The sequence below is a fragment of the Aphis gossypii genome, chromosome X, assembly GCF_020184175.1.
Source record: "Aphis gossypii isolate Hap1 chromosome X, ASM2018417v2, whole genome shotgun sequence".
In the NCBI taxonomy this organism is placed as follows: domain Eukaryota; kingdom Metazoa; phylum Arthropoda; class Insecta; order Hemiptera; family Aphididae; genus Aphis; species Aphis gossypii.
In genome coordinates this window covers 49,763,032-49,782,089 of record NC_065533.1, presented here as the reverse complement: position 1 = coordinate 49,782,089, position 19,058 = coordinate 49,763,032, and the positions used below count along the sequence as shown (strand labels likewise).

Here is a 19,058-nt window from a genome sequence, read left to right as displayed (position 1 = left end):
ATAATTTTATAATAATATTATATGTTTTTTAAATAAATAGCATGATTTTAATTAATACTTATTAACAAGTTTAAAATTACTATTGTTATATTTTAGTGTATACATCAGTAAGTAGTCTATTATAATATTAAAATCTTCATTCTCCTATTACTATTATTGTTGAATATTTAATTCCTCAATTATTATCATAAATGTAGGTATTTATTAATTAAATACTTTGGTCTTAGTTAAAAAAAATATGGCCCATAAAATTATTTATTTTTTAAATACATTTATATAGAATAAAAATGCCAAAGTACTCTTTTCAAACCAAACTGCAGTTTATCAAAGTTGTCTAAAGTGAAAAGACTTGCACTTCCTGAATTTTATAAATTTAATTTTCTTCCTTTGTCACCTAAACAATATGAACGTTCTAGACAAAATGAATCTGAAGTTACAACTCTACCATTTATTGATAGTCAGACTACCAATAGTCAAGGAATAATTGGTATTGTTTCTTCAGAAAATCAAAATGTTACCTAGTGAAAATGAAAATTTTTCTAATTCTGAAAATATTTCTGATCCATTAGTTTTTCAATCTAAACTAGCTTCTTTTATTATATCTTCAAAACTTCCAAGAAGTAATGCAACTAAATTATTAATATTATTGAAATCAGTAAATAATTTACAATGTTTACAGTCTCTTCCTACTGATTCAAGGACATTATTGTCTACCCCTCGGTCAGGCCTTGTTGATATAACTAATATTGGAGCCTGGAGGTAGAAAATATATTCATTTTGGAATAATATCTCATGGATTATAACATGTGTTAAAAAATATTGTCTCTGTTTAAAATATAAATGTATTAGAATTGTGGTTCAATATTGGTCTTCCTGTTGACAAAAAGGGAAAATCTTTTTGGGCTATATTATATAATTTTTCATTAGAGTTTAAATTAACTAATCCTTTTATTGTTGGTGCTTATTTTGGGGCAAAAAAACCATATTGTGTTGAGGAGTATTTGCATCCTTTTATTAAAGAACTCAATTATTTGCTTGCCCATGGTTTGACTATAGGTGACATTTTTTTGAATATAAATATTAAAGGTATAATAGCTGATGCCCCAGCTAGGGCATTTATTAAACAAATAAAAGGACATTCTTGGATATTTTTCCTGTGAAAAATGTATCGAAGAAAGTGATTATTTATCAAAAAGTGTTAGCTTTCCTAATGGGACTGCTCAGTTGCATACAGATGAATCATTTATATTGCGATCAAATGAAGAGCATTATGTAGGAGTGTCACCATTGTTAGAAATTTTTAGTCAAGGACTTGTTTCATGTATTCCACTTGATTATATGCACTTATGTTGTCTTGGAATAATGAAAACAATTTTACATTTTGTGGTTAGAGGTTCTTATGTTCCTAACTCTTGTGGTTCTACTCTGTTATCTAAGGACCAAATTGAAAAAGTTAATGACCGTATGGATATTATTAAACAATGGTTATGTGAAAATTTTGCTCGCATTCCTCAAAATTTAAACAAATTTCATACTTATAAAGCCACTGAATTCTGTCAGATAATGATTAAATGATGTACACTGGACCTTTTCTTTTCAAAAACAATTAAACCTGAAGTTTATAACAACTTAATGATATTAAATATTTTAATGCCAATATTGTGTTGTAAGAAAATAGTCTATACTCAAAATTGTATTATCTAAACACTTTTTAAGTATTTTTTGTCTTGTATATGGTCGAGGAAATGCTTCTTATAACATACATTTAATTATTCATTTACCACGCGATTGTAAAAAATATTGGGTTATTGACTGTTTTTCTTCATTGTCTTTTGAAAATTATTTGCAACACTTAAAAAAAATAGTACAATCAGAACGTGCTCCATTAGTACAATTATATAACCGTTATTCAAGAAGAGCGTGAGTGTAATGTATTACCACATAATGCACTATCAAAACAATATCCATTTTTAGATGGTCATCATTTTAACGGTCCATTGCCTAAAGACTTAGAAAATAATTCAATTATTCAATATTCAATTTTTATTATGTCCAATTTTACAATTTGGGTTTCTAAACTCAACCGTAGGAGTAATAAAAAGGATGATTGCATCATAATATCTTCTAATACTATTGGTATTGTTAAAAATATTTTTAAAACAAATGGAGACATTATTTTATTTTGCAACATACTTGACTCATTATTATCTTCTTATAATGACCCATGTTGTTCTAAATTAGTAGGGGTATTTGAATGTAGTAAATTATCAAGTACATAATCATTATTTTCTATTTGAGACATCCAATTTAAGGCTTGATATTTCCCTATTAGTGATATAAATGATTTGTCACAGACAACTTTTTATGTTTGTGCATTACTTCATATAACTTGTTAAGTATAATAAATAACAAAAAAAAATTTTAAAAATAGTAAAATTAAATTAAAATAATAAAATCAACACGAGTTGAGTTGTGCATATATATTTTTAGAATGAAAAACATAGAGAATTATGTTGTTGTACAAAGCCAAGACAACAAGTATACCATAAGTCCTATACCAAAATTATGGCTTCTTAATAAATTCAAATTTAGTCTTGGGGAGATGTGTAAATGGTACTGGCCCACAGAATCACCTATTAAAAAATCTGAATATTATACTGAAGTTAATGAAGATTGGGCAATAAAATTTGGTTTTGCATTAAATACATCAGGTAATAATGTATATATATAATATAATTAATTTGTATAAAACTTAAAAACAAGCATAAATAGAATGATGAATTGATTTTTTTAAAGATTTGTTTCTCTCAGCAAATTTTATTGTAATGATGGAAAAATTAAAAATATACAAATTTGTCATTGTCGAATTTTTAAATGAAAAATCTACTGATATTGTGCCATCAATTTGGATTAGTGTTGAAAATGTTCGATTTATTTGTTTTAAAAAACCCCTTCCTGATTGGGAAAGCTATATTTGTTCTCCTCAAAAGTTTTTTAGTAAGTTAATTTTATTTTTAGTAAAATATATTTGCATTTATAAACATCAAGAATTCTTATATTAACATTTATTTTTAACTATTTGTTTGCATAGTATTATATTATGTATTTTTAATTTATATTTTTTTTTATTGTCAGATACTTATTCTGAAGCTAAACGTTAGCTTTCCAATTTTTGTGAGACAAGTACTATAGAAATTGAAGAAGATATAATATATAAGCCAAGAAAGTGTGTTCTAAAACAGAATTATGATTCTTTTTCTGATTATGAAAATGATTTCTTCACCCAACCTAAAAAGACACAGAACCGAGGTACAACCTAATCATATAAAAGCTTAAATTAAAATAGAAAACTATACTAAACTTAAATTATTTTATTAGTTTCTCAAATAAAACAAGTTACAAGCATTAAGACAGATAAAAATAAAACTGTAAATGAGTTAAGTATTGATTTGAATAAAATTTCTAATAATACTAATACACCAAAACCAAAAAGTATATCAATAATTATTTTATATATTATTACAAATAATATTTTTGATTTCAAATATATTATAAATTATAACTGTTTTAGATTTGTTTAATATATTTGATGAATTGATTACTGATGATTTGTCAACTTGTGTTCAGAAAAACACGAATTATCAAGCTTCATCGCCAGAAATATTTTTGAACAACTACACTCAAAATGAAAATCAAGAACATTTAACAGTTTCATCATTGTATAAAATGACTTATGAAAATGTTTACTTTGGATCTCTATTATGCACCAAGGATATTCACTTTTCCATCAGAAACCACCCCAAAATTTGAAATTTAAGCATTATTTTTCGACTAGTTATGCTATACACAGATACAAAAAAAAAACACACATCATTGTATAATCAATACATTTGTCACTTCGTTCAGAATCTAAAATATATAATATAGATACATTTTTATTATTATTATAATTATTTACATTAATGATAAAAATTAGTGATATCACAACAAAAACCCTTCTCATACGACGTTAACTACGTGTAAAAATGGCTAAGTAAAAAAAAATATCAAATATTTAAGCATAATAAAGATGTGATATCATGAATAAATGCTAAGAATATACAATTTAAGTAAACATATTTTATTTCAAGAATTTATTTATTTGGCGATGATTTATTTCTTAAAAGAAACAAAATGTGTGATGAACAAAATAATTAAATGGTGAAGGATTATTAAAATATAAATTATTAGTACTTGAAAAATATTATTATTAATATTTATTTATTATTCTAAATAATCCCTTGCCGAGTAAATAGATTGTTAAAACAAAATAAGTTTACTTAAATTCAATATACTTAGCATTTATTCATAATATCACATCTTTATTGTGCTTAAAGATCTAATTTTTTTTTTTTTACTAAGCCATTTTTATATGTAGTTTACAGAAAGTTTTTGTTGTGATATATTATATAATATGTTGTACAGCCGTACAGTTTATATGAAGAGGTGTATTGTATATACAAATATATATTATACATTTATATACCATTATAAGTAGTACTATAACACAAAAATGTAACAATTGAAAGAAAAAAATATGAAGAATATTGAATTGGTGACTAAAATAATGTATACTGGCTGAAATGGATATTTCAGAATGGCAGAATAGGGAAATGTTTTGGCCGAAAACGGGTTCCGCCTTCATACAACCATGAAAAGTTTGAGAACCTCTGAATTGTAATTATACAAACTATATATATTATACATCCTTATTTTGGATTCTTCCGCCTACCTGTAGTAAAGTGGGAATTGAATTGCTTAAATATTATATTATCATTATAATGTATAATGTAACACATACATATATCATTATTAAATGTAAAACCAACATATTTATCTATGTGCTGTGAATATTTTTGATTTGTGTACCTATAGAATTACTTTTAAAAGTTAAAAATAATATTAATATTAATCAAACTTAAGTAAATTATATCAAGTACCTATTTAAATATAATTTTAATAATTTATAATTCAAATTATATTTTAATAAAATACTGTTGACCATCAAAATGGTTACATTGTTTAAAAGAATACATTTCATATAGTAACATAATATTATACTATATTGAATATTTAAGTCTATATTATACAGTTATATTTATTTACAATAAAAATAAGGAAAATCTACTGAGATAAAGTAAATATTTTAATATAGAAATACCGCATGTAACTGTGTTAATTTAGGTATATTACAAAATATTATAATTAAAATATCTATAATAAATAAATCAATAAAATTAATAAAACCTTATATCAAACAAGATATACAATTTTAAAATAATTAAAGTAAACACAGTAAAAATAACATTCTTATAACATGATATTTGTAGAATTGAATAATAATAATACATTTGAATCATTATTTTCAATTTAAAAAATACGAATGAGTAGTACAATAAACAAGTGGAAAGTACAAAGTAACATTTTTTTTATTATTACAAAATATTATAGTTATTAATATAGATAATTAAATGTTGATAGTAAAATATAATAAATAAAAAAAAATTAAATTATCTCCTTAAATATTAGTTTTTAGATCTTGAAAGTGAATTGTATCCTGTGGCCTGGATTGTTTATTATATTTCTAAGTTGTTTGAAACACTTATTCGAAAAAAACACTTGTTTGACACATTGGGCATAGATCCTAAACCACCAAAAAAAAAAAACAATTTATTAATAAATCAAATTAAAATAATATACAACTAATAAAATAATTGATGAATACATTAAATGTGCATTGATAGACTAAACATTTTATATTAGGCAAACCTCTTGACTACAAGTGCAAGTATTGCATGTGTAGCATAATTAATTTCCTAACATTAAAATAAATTAATACATAGCTTGTTAATACTGCTACAAATATCAAAAGATAATTAAAATGGATTTCTAAACTATTAAATGTATTACAAAGAAAGATAGAATATCATAAATAAAACCAAAATAGAACAAGATGAATAAAAATTTTGATGTGCAAAATACACTAGCGTGTGTAATTAATGGTTAAGGGTTATTTGAGTTAAAAGTATAATACAAATATTTTTGAAAAAAAAAGTATGTGAGTATAGTGTTAAAATACTTTCTGAATTAATTTATTAATATTAGTAAAAATTGTCTGTTTGAATATAATTTGATTTGTATTAGGTTACAAAAGATTTTTTCTGTATTCAAATAATAATTAAAGATTGACTTATTTTACAATTTGCCTATTGATTTTAGTAAAAAAAGGAAAAAAATGTTATTTACTTTTATATAGAACCATTTACGCAGACATTCACTGTGGAAATAATGATTGCAAGCAGTTATTCTTGCTGATCTCATATTTTGATAACATATGGCACAAATATCATTAAATTCAGACAATTGACTACTAGTTGCTTGTGGTAATGATCTAATTTTTTTCAAAGCTGTACAGCGTTTAGCAAAATCTTCCATTTTATTTTTTAAAAAACATATTTTTGAATATACTTGTAAACAAGTTATGAATGCATGAACTATATCACCAGGTGTAAGAACCATAATTAAAATATTCTGTGGAAGAAAATAGATGCTCAAATGGAATTCCACCTAAAATAAAAATGTTAGCTATAAAATTTAAAAATAAATATTAAGAATTTCTAAAATTACCATGTCGCCAAGAAAATTGATATGGTACACATATTCATCCAAGTTTTCCAAAGGTATAGAGCTATAAATATCAATTAACAATAATGAATAGACAGTCAGTGTTACCAATACTTTTATAACTGTTATAATATATAAACAAGAAATTGCTAGTAGCCAATCACTGTATAAATAGTAAGACCACAAGTAAATTAAAATAGTTACTGCAGACACTAAAAGATATCCGCAAACTAAAAGAGGTCTTAAATGCCTAAAAAATTTAATAAAATTAATTATAAAACATTCTTGATAATAATTAGTATATTATCTACCTATTAAATGAAGAATTACGAGAATCATTTAAAGATATTAATAATTTATGAACCATTTTATGGATATAATGCTGCCAAACAACATGAATTAAATAAATACTTCCATAGATTTGTTTTAAGCGGATTTCTGGATTTAATCCTGTTAATCCACTTGTCCAAGCCATTATAACAAAAGTTATAGCACAATTTATTCCACTATATATGCCATCAAACTCATCAACCATCAGCACCTAATTAAATAAACTGTTAAAAACATCTGAAAATTTAAACTTATTTCTAACGGCTTATTTATTTTACCCGTAGGAAGACTACTTCTATACATTCACAAAAGAATGATAAAAAACATGCCATTCCTAAAACTGCTGTAAATGTGTCACTTCCTTTGATTAACAAATACTTTACAGCTCCAAACAATGTTTCATTTTGTAATTCTATGTAAGCTTGATTGTGTAGAATTTGTATGAGTACTCTAGTCACCCAAAATATCCGTAGAACAGTTGAAATTCTAAGCATTCTAAGACGATACCATTCCCTTCTAATCAAATTAATTACTCCAAAATTACTAGAATAAATTATAAAATATATTGAATTGTAGATAAACATAGTTAGTATAAAACTATAAAATATTAAGATTATATTTATTGTTTAGTATTTGTAAAAAACCAAAATAAGTAATATTAATGTATAGAATGGTCTTACGTGATAATCTCTTGCGCAAAGTCATATCCATCCCGAATTAAATTTTTTATTATAGGTACATTTAACCATAATGTTTTCAGCATCGTAAACAATTGCACCAATGTTGAAAATATGGTTATCATATTTAAAATTGTACCTGTTTTGAATATTGATGCAAATAAAATAGGAATAAAAAAGCAATACCTGAAAATCTAAAACATTAAATATATATTATTTTTTATTCAAGATGAGTTCATTAAATTTGATACTTACATCAGGAACTGAATGATTTATAGTGAAGACATGTGCAAATTCAAACACTAATGATAGACAATATTGTATTAAGTAATTACTTAATAACTGGTATAGTTCTGACTTTGTAAAAAAATATATTATGAAGTCACTCAATGTTATAATTTCATTAATCATGTCTGCCTTAATGGTTTTATAATATGTTGATAAAAATAAAAGTGTTTGTATGTTTGTCCAGTAAGAAAAAAGTACAATACAAACAGAAGCTACATGAAGGTATACTACGAATAAGTATTTATTTGGTAGAATCAATAAACATAATGATGAACAGAATACTGCAAAAATTAAAAATTAAATTGAATAAACAATCAGAGTTGTATTATTATTTTTCCTCGACAATTTATTAAACTTACTTAAACATGGTACTATTATTTTGAAGAACACTATGTAATATTGTGTAAACTCGTTGATCTCATCAGATGAATTTGGAGAGCCGAAACTACTTTTAAATAGTTCGTCTATAATGAATATGAGAGGAACTCTCAACATACAATAGAAACTCTTAATATTTATCATTTTTAATACTTTAACTGAAACGATAGTGTAACCTGAAAATAATTATAAAAACTATGAATACAGATTTAAGTAATATTGTTATATCAAATCAGAAATGAAAGACACAAAGTACAAATCTACAATAATAGATAGATATAGCTTACAATGTCACAAAATTATTTTATAAAAACATATGAATTTTTTTTAACAATTCATCAAAATAATTTTTTCCTTGTTAGCAAAAACTTAAAATTATTATTTTATTGATGAACCATACGTAGTAGAAAATAAAAAGACAATTAAAACGATGAATCTCAGGTAAACGACATCAGGTACATACCTATATTAAAAACACGAAATATGATTTTCTCGGACTCACGCGTTACCGAAGTCAAACATATTTAAAGCACATATTAAGTTATATTTATTGTTTTACATTGAAACGTTTTCAGTAAACCTCAAATGTTGTTGTACTACTAAAACATTTGAGCACCAGCACTTTATCTATTCCAAAGGAAGAAAAACAATAAAATCAAATCATTATTTATCCACTTGTTACAGCATGAGCGCGTGCGCGTATTCAAATCATAACTATCATTATAATGAGTCATGACAAAATGTGACTCTGTGGTCGTTCTTGCCAAGGCTGGTTGGTAATTTTTCTCAAATCAAGGATACTATAAAATAAGAGATAAAATAGTACCGCGGAAAATTTTAAATTGCATTAATGTTTTTAATTACTCGTATGCATTTATTTAAATTTAAAATACTTTTTTTCATATACATTTTTAACATTATTGAATACTTGCAAAAGGTTACCTATTCCTAAATTTTGTATTCCAAATAAAAAAAAAATATCAAAAATGTAGGTACATAATATGAGTTAAATAATTCACTAAATCTCATATGCTTTCAACGTGTAGCAGTTACCAAATAATTATTTATTATACAATATTTATATGTTGCTTATTCACCATTTATGTACCCTTGTGCTACCACATACACGTTGTATACTATCTATTCTGCATATTACGATCGGCATGGGAAATGTTTAATGATAATTGTAATAATTAATAATGTAGCCATGTAGGTAACCTAATTAGTAACAAGGGCGTATTCGAGGATCACTCGTATTTTATCTATATAATACATTGATTTAATAATTAAATTTGGTACTCATTTTTTATTTATTTACTCGAAAAAAGAAAAATTTGTTTCGCCCCTCCTCCCATGTTCTTGACTCAAATACGCCCTTGATTAGTAATTACTTTTTATATAATTAACGATAAAGGATAATCCTTATAAAATTAGGTTTGTAATATTTTAATCGGTACTTCCCTGTTAAACGAGACTATGGCTATTATCGCGAGGTTCCGGAATATTTTCGGTCTGCTCCTTTTTCGTGCCGTTTGCGGTCAGTTTATTTCTATCTACCTGATAGATAAATATAAAATAATGTAATTATGTATAATATACTAAATTGATTCTATATCCATCTATAAATTTCGAAGGAATCATTCATTTTAAAAACACCATTTACCGAACTCTACAAAGGTGTATACTATATTAAAGACTGAGTAGGTAAATGTTATCGACGGATATCGATGCCGTCTAACTATATAGTTGATATAATACAATTTTTCAACACTATCTGAAATGAAACCTATAATCAACCATTTATTCAGCATATATATTATATATATAATATATATCTTAGATTTGATAATCAGGTTAATAAAAATAATCTGATCGCCAGCGGCACGAAAAAGACGAGCAATTGTAAACTCGGCCCGGATAAAAATGTACATATAATTTTCTTAAGTATAGTATTTTTGAGAACATTTAGCATTACTCAGAGGACACCACGATGAGGCGATTCTCATTATCCTCCAAAAATTACTTTCATTTTCATATTATTCATAGTATGAAATTCGTTATATAATAGTAAGTGTGTATTTGTAAATGTAAAAAATGTAAAAATATAAGTGAAAAATTGTAGTGTAATAATGTATAAATCTATTTTTTTAAAGTAAAAAGCCATGTGTTTAACGTATTCACTCACTGATATTTCCTTATTTTTATATTTTTTAAGTGTTCTTTCTAAGAATTCTTTTTTTAAAATTAAATTATAAGTCGTGCTTATTAGATTTTGTCGGTAAATATTATCGAGCAGAGATTATAACGAACATTTTTTACTATCTGAAATTTCCGAGCCGAGTTTACATTCTACCTAATTTATTACTTAAAATTTTTGAAGCCGAGCTTACATAATCGCGGGCCCAATTTACATTTGCCCCACCCAGACCCAACTACCCTAGACTACCTCCGTTATTGCGACTACCGCGTATTTTTTGTGATACATCACAATCCTGTTATCTAAGACTACCAAAATTTGCACACTTTTCTTTTATAGTATTATCACAGACTACCTTATTTTTAAGGACGTCGTAACTTGTTAATAAAATAAAAATGCAATGATATAGGTAATGTACAATTATGGATAAATAAATGATACAGGTAATAAAATATAAAACTTGCCATAATGTTTGGATATTTTATAAACGTTTTTTCTTCAGAACACCAAATATGTAACACTTAAAACAGACATTAAGGGTTTCTTCACATTTAAATGATATTAGTAAATTATTAGCAATCAATAATGAAGTCCACCATACTGAAAACAACTTAACAATTAAAATATTATAATTACTATTATTGTAAATATTCACAGTGGTAAATAAATATTATCAGGTACTTGTTATCTGTTGAGTGTTGACCATCAACTACCAATCTATCTTATCTTTACTTATTCTTATCAACTCAACCCTTATCAAGTTCAATATCATACGCTTATCAAATTTTCACTGTTGAAATTTGAAGCATTTGGCTTCTGGTAATTGTTAATTAATTAGTCTACTGTAAGCAGTAAGCACAGCCGCACAGGCTTCTATAATACTTATAGTATATAGTACATGGTACAGTTTGTGACTCAAAGCTATAATCGCTCAATGACTAAACCACTGAAAGCTGATCAATAAAATTGTATCTACCTATTCTGGGTAGTGTGCACGTAATATACTATTATGTATATATTGTATATTGAATATACTATATAAACTTGATAGAATTTTATAAAGTTGCTAAGTAAAAAATAGGCAGTTCAGAATTTAACAATAATCATTTAACATGGTTTGTTAATTATTTTTAAAATTTTTAATAAATATGATGTCTTCTATCAATTTTTTTAATTATGTGTTAATAAATACACAGCATTAGAACAAGCTTTGCCATAAAATACCGTAAAACACTAGATATTTAGAAAAGAAAATCGTGTGTTCTATAAAATACAAAATCATAATTCATGATCACACTGTGCGTTTTGTCGGTACAACCGCAACATATTGCGGTTGCGTCCCGACGGCTTTTAATCGATTCCGCAAATCGGTCTAGTCACTCTAGTCTGGTCCCGATAACGCGTTTTATATTTAAACCTATTTTATTTTGAGTGTTGCGGTTTAATTACCGATCGTCTCCGTTAGTCGGGAACCGACAAAACGCATAGTGTGATCCTAGCCTTAATTTTAGATTTTAAAAATAAAACTATACGGGATTATGATATTAATTATTATTATTATTATTATTGCGCATTCAACATTACGTTCCTTTTTCTTTTCGGAACACACACACAAACAAACATATATACATTAATGCGATTCCCGCATGTGTATTAATATAAATATATTCCAACTACCAACTATCAATATTATTAATTAAAAATGTATTATTGTGACATTAACTTTTAGTACACAGCCACACAGGATAATAATACCTATAAGTTATAAAAATGACTTGGTGCTCAACTTTGAGAATGATTTCTGCGATACCTAATTGGATGTAATTGGTACTTAAAGGCAGAAGTTAATATTAAATAATCTCCAGAACATCTTAAAATAAGAAAGAAAAAAAAAATTATGGAAAAATAGAGAAGCAGTTTTTGATGAAACCAATTGTGTTTTATTGGTGTAGACTGTACTAAAAAATTAATAAAATGTAGATACACTTCAAATGTATACCAAATGGTTCCCAAGTTTATATTATATATATTTAAAAATATTTAGTTAATATATTATAGGTAGGTGAGATTTTTATTTATAATATTTGAAGTTCAAAATTCGTTAAAATTACAACCGTTTGAGAGTAATTTTGTAGTTGACATTTTTCAAGATATTCAATTTTTATTTTTTATAGCTAAAAATTAAAAATTAAATACCAACAGTTTGTCATGAATAGCTTATATTACCACAAAAAATATTATAAAGTGGGGGTACTTGGCATTTTTAATATACCTAGTACCTAATATAACCTACATAAATTATAATATATTTTTGTACATAGTAACGTTTTCAAGTATAATGTTCTCACTTTTTCTACAGCATTTAATTCATCCTATTGTATTATTAATAGTAAAATTAATTACTTGAATAATTACTATAATAAATAAATTATTAATTTATCAAAAAATATACTTAGTAATATTATAGAGTAACAATCAATTTTCACTCAGAATCGTTTTTTGTAGTTTTCATCAGTGCAATGATTTATTATTAGTATTGTTGTTGTTATAGGTATTATGATACATTGCATGATATAGATAATTATTATGCAATCTAATACTGAAAACTTGTACATAAATTATATTATTCTTAATTTTTACAAATCAAGTATAACAAACATATTATACACATTTCTACACCATAAAGTTATAATAATTTATAATTATTCAAGTTGCATATTGTTGAAGATAATTTTAATGAGTAACTAAAACTTGATACAAAAAAAAATGACTGAATAACTAATTTTTGTACTAAATCTTTTAATATTTATAAACAATTTATAAAACCAATCCAAACAATATACACAACAAAATTAATTACCCTTTAATTAGCCACCAAATACCACAATTTAAAAAGTAGTAAACAACTATCAATATAATATGTATGATCCAAGTTACATAAATAATAACTAAACATTTAATGATCTATTGGAAAAGTATTAGACCTTTAATCATAATTAAGTTTCCTACAGTTAACCCATACAGTTTTAGTAAACCATTAAATTAAGAAATTTAATCATGTGAATCAATTTTTTATGCAACTATTAAGATATAAAAATAATATTCATAAGAATTTTTGATTATTTCAAAATATTGTTATTTCAATATTTTGATTTTAACTGTTCCAATTCAATAATTTAAATTACACAACTAAAGCCTGGATGTCATTCCTCCTGATGCAACAATTACTTCACCGGTTATAAAGGAAGAAGCAGGTGAACAAAGAAATGATATAATAGAACCAATTTCTTCTGGACGTCCAAATCTAAAAAAATAAAATAAATAAATTATAGTTAGTATTTTATAATAATATATAAGAGGGGAAAAAATTACCTTTTAATAGGTATCCCTTGTAATAAATGTTCACTAAGCGATTCATTTTCTGTAAGCTAAAATTCATACATTTTCATTAATATAATTATTTCTTTTACAGATTTAAAAATAATAAATTATAACTATAAGTCTATAACTAATGTTATTAATAAGGAAATTAATTGCTTTTAATAAATTTGATTATATTAATTGTTTATTTACTTTTTTTTGGGATATCATCAATAAAAAATCTTAAATATTATTAATTCAAACAAAAAATAATGAAAATGTTAACCAGAGTTATGCTACATGCAACACGGCATTCCAGTTATCATTAATAGATTATACATATACATTCTAAATACAATAATAATATTAAAATGTATAGAACTATAGAGAAATCAATGAATAGGTAAATAAATTGTTTATGATTATATACATTTATTTTAAGAATAAAAGCTACATACCGCTGATGCAAATTTTGTTTTAACAATACCAGGAGCTATACAATTAACTCTTATATTATTCTCCGCCAAATCCATAGCCACTACTTTTGTCAAACCAAGAAGCGCTGTTTTACTAATAGAATATGCTCCTAACATCTATAACAACATGTATTCACATTTATAAGAGTAACAAAACATTTTAAAATGTATAATATATTTAGTTAAATTGTAATAAGTCTATTAAGTATATTAGTTTAAATATTTTTACCGGCATTGGATTAACACCAGCAATTGAAGAGACATACACAATTGAGCCTCCACCTCTAGAAATCAAATGTGGTGCTACTTCTTTTGTTAACAAAAACGCACTTTTGACATTAACATCAAATATTTTATCCCATACTTCTTCATCACACTAGTTAACAAACATTAAATATTAGTTACTATATTATTTTATAAATAAAAATAGTTAAAGTGTATTATAAGTAAACATAATCTTACATCTAATACTGAACCTGACGTAGGATTTGTAGCAGCATTCGATACAAGAATATCAATTCCACCAAAGATTTTAATAGTCTAAAAAAACAGGCATAAATAAGTAGATATATATTGCTGGTTTTAGCATCTTCATGAAAGTTTAATATCTTTATTATTATTATATACTGGTTGTTTTGTTAAAAAACATTTTTTTTTTAAATCATGAAACAGATTTTTTTCAACTATATTTTTATTAACACCTTAATTTTTTTTTCTATTTATTTTTTACTATCTAAAATTGAACATGGATATAGTTTCAATTAAAATTAACTAAAGTCCTATAAACTCTGTAATTATTTTATCATTCAATTCATCTAAATTTACCAATAACTCTTTTGTTAATTTAATGTAATCTATAAATATTTTTATTTGGATAATCAGAATTAGTAAACTGATCTAAATTAATTTTTAATTTTTGATAAAAATTTTTAGTTTTTATAATATTAGTGAATTTGGGTCAGTATACAAAAATCTAATTTTTTCTTAATTACATTATAATAAAAATCATGCATTAAGATGATTTTTAGATAAATCTAAAACACAGATCTCTATACAAATTGGTTGTTTAAATTTCATTTGTGTTTTATTCAAATTATTTGTAATAATTGTTCTTCTATAAAAATTTGGTTTTGCAATTAATTTGTCAACTTATATTTCATTTACTTCATTGTTGTTTTGCCATTAACTAAATTTTTCAAACCGTTATAAATTAGATTAATATAATTACAATTGATAGGAAAATTTGCATTGTATGTTCTTATACTTTCTTTAGTTAATACTTTAAAAATCTTTCAAGTACAATTATTTATATTTATCATCTAATATATTAGAATATTAGATGATGAATATAAATAATAATAATATAAATAATTGATACATCTTTATTTTCTTCAATATTGAACTTAGTTAAATTATATATTTTTTTTTCTTTCAAGTCTAATGATTTAATACACTTATACTTAATATAGTTTTTATTTAAAACTATTTTCAAATTTTTATTATTTACAAGATAAAACAAAATTTTTTTATTTAAATAATTTCATGTAAACAATTAAGATAATTTTACAAACACAATAACACACACATACACAACAATAACATTAAACATAAATAGATGTCAACTTTTAACATTAAAAATCAAATATAGATTTTTTAAAAAAAATATGAGGAAAAATGCTGGTCAGTTCAAGCAATCTGTACAATCAGGGGTATTAATTTTTTAATTACTGTTATTATTATATTTTAAAGTTCTATATTTCATTGAAAAATTGTTAAAAACAAATAGGAACAACACAGATGTGTTTTAAGAAGAAATTAAAATATTAGCCTATTTTATAAGCAAAAAAAAATAAATATAAAAAATATTAAACATTTATGGTTCTTTAATAGGTATATATTCAAATTATTTTATAGCTGAGTATTATTTGAAATTATAATTTAACTTAAACTACACAATGTTTAAGACAAATCTTATAGTTTTATTAGTTTATTATACACAAATATTAAAACATTTTTCCTTATTTGATAAAATATTATAAGGATATTTTTAACTTAAAAAGCTGTAGCCTTTAAAAATTTATACTACTATAATTGTCATATTTAAGTTTGTTAAATGATGTTGATATAGTCTTAGGAAAAAAAAATCTATGCAGGTTTTCAATATAAAAATAGTTAGGTAAATTTTAAATATTAATTGTGTAATAAAGATACGTGTATAAACTGTATATTCTACTAAGAATTATTGAACTATTATGTAATAATTACCTCTTGGATTAAATTAGTTCTATCATCATTTTTTGATACATGACACACAAGTCCTTTAACTTTGTCAACCCCATATTCTTTTTGAAGTCGTTCTAATGCATTTGTTACATTGTTTTTCTTGCGACTGCAAATCATGATAGATGCCCCATCACTCACCAATTGTTTAGCAGCGGCAAAACCAATCCTAGACAAAGTATTTTAATGTTAAACATTTTATAACCACAAGACTACTATTAATTATAACTCAATGTTTATTGTTTACCCATCAGTAGATGCAGTGATGATCGCTACTTTTCCTTCCAGCGGTTTGGCAATATTTGAAGACATTTTTTTCAATTGTATTCCAAATGAAGAAATGATTGGTATTCTAAACTTGTGAACACAATGCATGAAGAAGCGTTTTACAAGTATATACAATTTATAATCAAATATAATTTATATAAATAAATTTTGTATTTTCTAACCGTACACCAATAAGGTAGTTTTTGAATTTACAGACAAAAATAATTTTATGAGTGATGTGGTGAATTGTAGACAAAAACGAATAGAGATAAAAAAAAAAAATTCGATCTCACCTATCTATACGGTTGTTAATCATTAGAAAGTGTGGCGAAATGCCATTTACTCATTTGTATTTTTGTTTTTTTATTTTTAATATACCTATTACCAGTATTAGTGCGTTAGCTGATGACTTTTACGATCACAATATTATAATACATCATTTTTCCTATCTACATGTCTATAACCGTGCTGTTAACTTTCTATCCTTATCACAATCTGTAAAATTGATAAAATTGTTAATTATCAAATATTGGAATATCTATGTTGTCCAATAAGATATTATTGGTAAACGATGTACATTTTAGAGTAATCCTCAAGCTTAGTCCAGTGGCGCAACTAGGGGGGTTTTGGGGGGCCTAACTTTCCCAAAACTATCCTTTATTAATTTCATATAATACACGTAAAATTAATTTTTATCACTTGGAATTGAAAAAAAAGAAATGAATACTCAAAATTGTTAAAAAAATGTCAAGTAAACAACAAATTTAGTTATACTATTAATATATTTTTAAGAAACTAGTAAGATATAAGTGGTTGGTGTAAATTGTACATAGTGTTAAGTAAAATATACTATTTTTATTATTGGTTTACATGGTTTATGATAGTGTCATATACATGAAAAAAACAAATTATTGTAAATTCAATACAACATATATATATATAATATATATATAAGATTATTAGAACATAGTTCTTCTCTTGGTTCAAAATCTAAAATGTGTTGTGATTGTATGTAGAGGGGCAGTGGGATGCCCTCCAGAATTTTAACCCTAGTTGCGTCTATGAAGCTTACTCATAGAGTATAAGTATTAAAGTAATAGGTTTTATACTAGTACTAGTATAAGGTCTATGGTAATAGGTAGATATTCTATTCTTTATAAACAGTATGAACATAGAACACCGAGCACGTACATCCTATTCATACTCTATCTGACTTTCAATCATGTAAACCTTGAACTAAGATCTTAGTCCATGATATTAATTAAACTAATTTAACTTGCATGGTTTATATCATAGAAAAGAGATATAATTATATACTTATATATATAACTTTATATAGGTAGTCAAAAATTCTGACTCAATTTTGTATGATTAATGCATTAGGTATGCTGTATGCAAAACCCATTTTGTTTTAAATACAATTTTTATTTGCATCTTGGAATGCATAGAATTCTAGAAGCAGTAGCTGCTATCTCGAAAAATTGTACAGGTGCTAACCTAAAAGAACTAGTAGGTACCCCCTATCAGTATTTCGAACTTTGGGTCACTCAAAAAAACATAGATATACAATAATTGTATTATTGTATATGTCTGTGTCAAAAAAATATTCAAACAAAACTTTTTAACCTACCAACATTTAAAGTTTATTTTAATGTGGTTTTTGATTTTTTTTTAATTGGCCGTATACATGATATAATAATATAATATAATCATGGCCATATAAAAACTTGGTTTTTAAAATGCCTTCATTTAACACACTTTCTATGTACCATATACGTAGTAATATATGTGTGAAATGTGAATACATTTTATTATCTATGAAAAGGGTGCTTGTGCACCTTTATGTTTTTATATAGGTACGCGATAGATGCCATAGTTTAGAAATTACTTTATACTTATACGTACCTATTAATATTTGTAAGTGGTACCTACGTGCATTCATAAATTTAGACTACTTATCGATATTCTTGTCTATGATTGAGTCAATCGTAGTCCTTAACGGTATATTAGTATGTATAAAGTAATAATGAGTCGGACTGAACGTTAAGCATTTGCAGTTTTAAATCCTAACTATTAACTATTTTAATTACTATTTTGTTCCATTCGATCAGCAATAAAATTTCAAACCGTTATTATCATATT

The 19,058-nt window shown here is 24.8% G+C and overlaps 2 protein-coding genes and 1 long non-coding RNA gene across 8 annotated transcripts; 1 reads left to right on the top strand and 2 right to left on the bottom strand.

Moving 5' to 3' along the window:
- The first annotated feature begins 2,802 nt into the window (after positions 1–2,802).
- Positions 2,803–3,899, top strand: LOC126552767 (uncharacterized). Its single transcript, XR_007606185.1, has 3 exons — positions 2,803–2,997; positions 3,136–3,309; positions 3,379–3,899. It is a non-coding gene; the product is annotated as an uncharacterized LOC126552767 (long non-coding RNA).
- Positions 3,900–5,450: 1,551 nt separating this feature from the next.
- Positions 5,451–11,615, bottom strand: LOC114132575 (protein TRC8 homolog). The gene is made up of 10 exons (XM_027998077.2): positions 10,994–11,615; positions 8,800–9,889; positions 8,318–8,512; positions 7,926–8,239; positions 7,674–7,864; positions 7,272–7,536; positions 6,975–7,204; positions 6,667–6,913; positions 6,286–6,606; positions 5,451–5,683 (listed from the first exon to the last, which is right to left on the bottom strand). The coding sequence occupies exons 3-10, from the start codon at positions 8,478–8,480 to the stop codon at positions 5,642–5,644; spliced, it is 1,773 nt and encodes a 590-aa protein (XP_027853878.2). The 5' UTR covers positions 8,481–8,512; positions 8,800–9,889; positions 10,994–11,615; the 3' UTR covers positions 5,451–5,641.
- A 1,515-nt stretch (positions 11,616–13,130) lies between these two features.
- LOC114132561 (dehydrogenase/reductase SDR family member 4) lies at positions 13,131–19,028 on the bottom strand. Of its 6 annotated transcripts, none has more exons than XM_027998057.2 (8): positions 18,849–19,028; positions 16,897–17,006; positions 16,635–16,818; positions 14,832–14,909; positions 14,599–14,745; positions 14,352–14,486; positions 13,906–13,961; positions 13,131–13,837 (listed from the first exon to the last, which is right to left on the bottom strand). In XM_027998057.2, the coding sequence occupies exons 1-8, from the start codon at positions 18,852–18,854 to the stop codon at positions 13,723–13,725; spliced, it is 831 nt and encodes a 276-aa protein (XP_027853858.1). In that variant the 5' UTR covers positions 18,855–19,028; the 3' UTR covers positions 13,131–13,722. The 6 variants fall into 6 exon arrangements, with proteins under 6 accessions (XP_027853858.1, XP_050061276.1, XP_027853860.1 ...); XM_050205319.1 differs by having other exon boundaries at positions 18,822–19,027; XM_027998059.2 differs by having other exon boundaries at positions 16,897–17,001; positions 18,822–19,027.
- Between the last annotated feature and the right edge of the window lie 30 nt (positions 19,029–19,058).

Bases quoted from the DNA above. Each gene is read 5' to 3' on its own strand.
- LOC114132575 (XM_027998077.2), bottom strand. From the start codon at position 8,480: ATGATAAATATTAAGAGTTTCTATTGTATGTTGAGAGTTCCTCTCATA. The intron at 8,240-8,317 runs GTAAGTTTAATA...TAATTTTTGCAG, and splicing joins AATAATAGTACCATGTTTAA to TATTCTGTTCATCATTATGT. The intron at 5,684-6,285 runs GTAAATAACATT...TTGGTGGTTTAG, and splicing joins GTAAATGGTTCTATATAAAA to GATCTATGCCCAATGTGTCA.
- LOC114132561 (XM_027998055.2), bottom strand. From the start codon at position 17,232: ATGATTAACAACCGTATAGATAG. The intron at 14,910-16,634 runs GTAATTATTACA...CTGTTTTTTTAG, and splicing joins GAACTAATTTAATCCAAGAG to ACTATTAAAATCTTTGGTGG. The intron at 14,487-14,598 runs GTAAAAATATTT...ATGTTGTTATAG, and splicing joins CTGGTGTTAATCCAATGCCG to ATGTTAGGAGCATATTCTAT.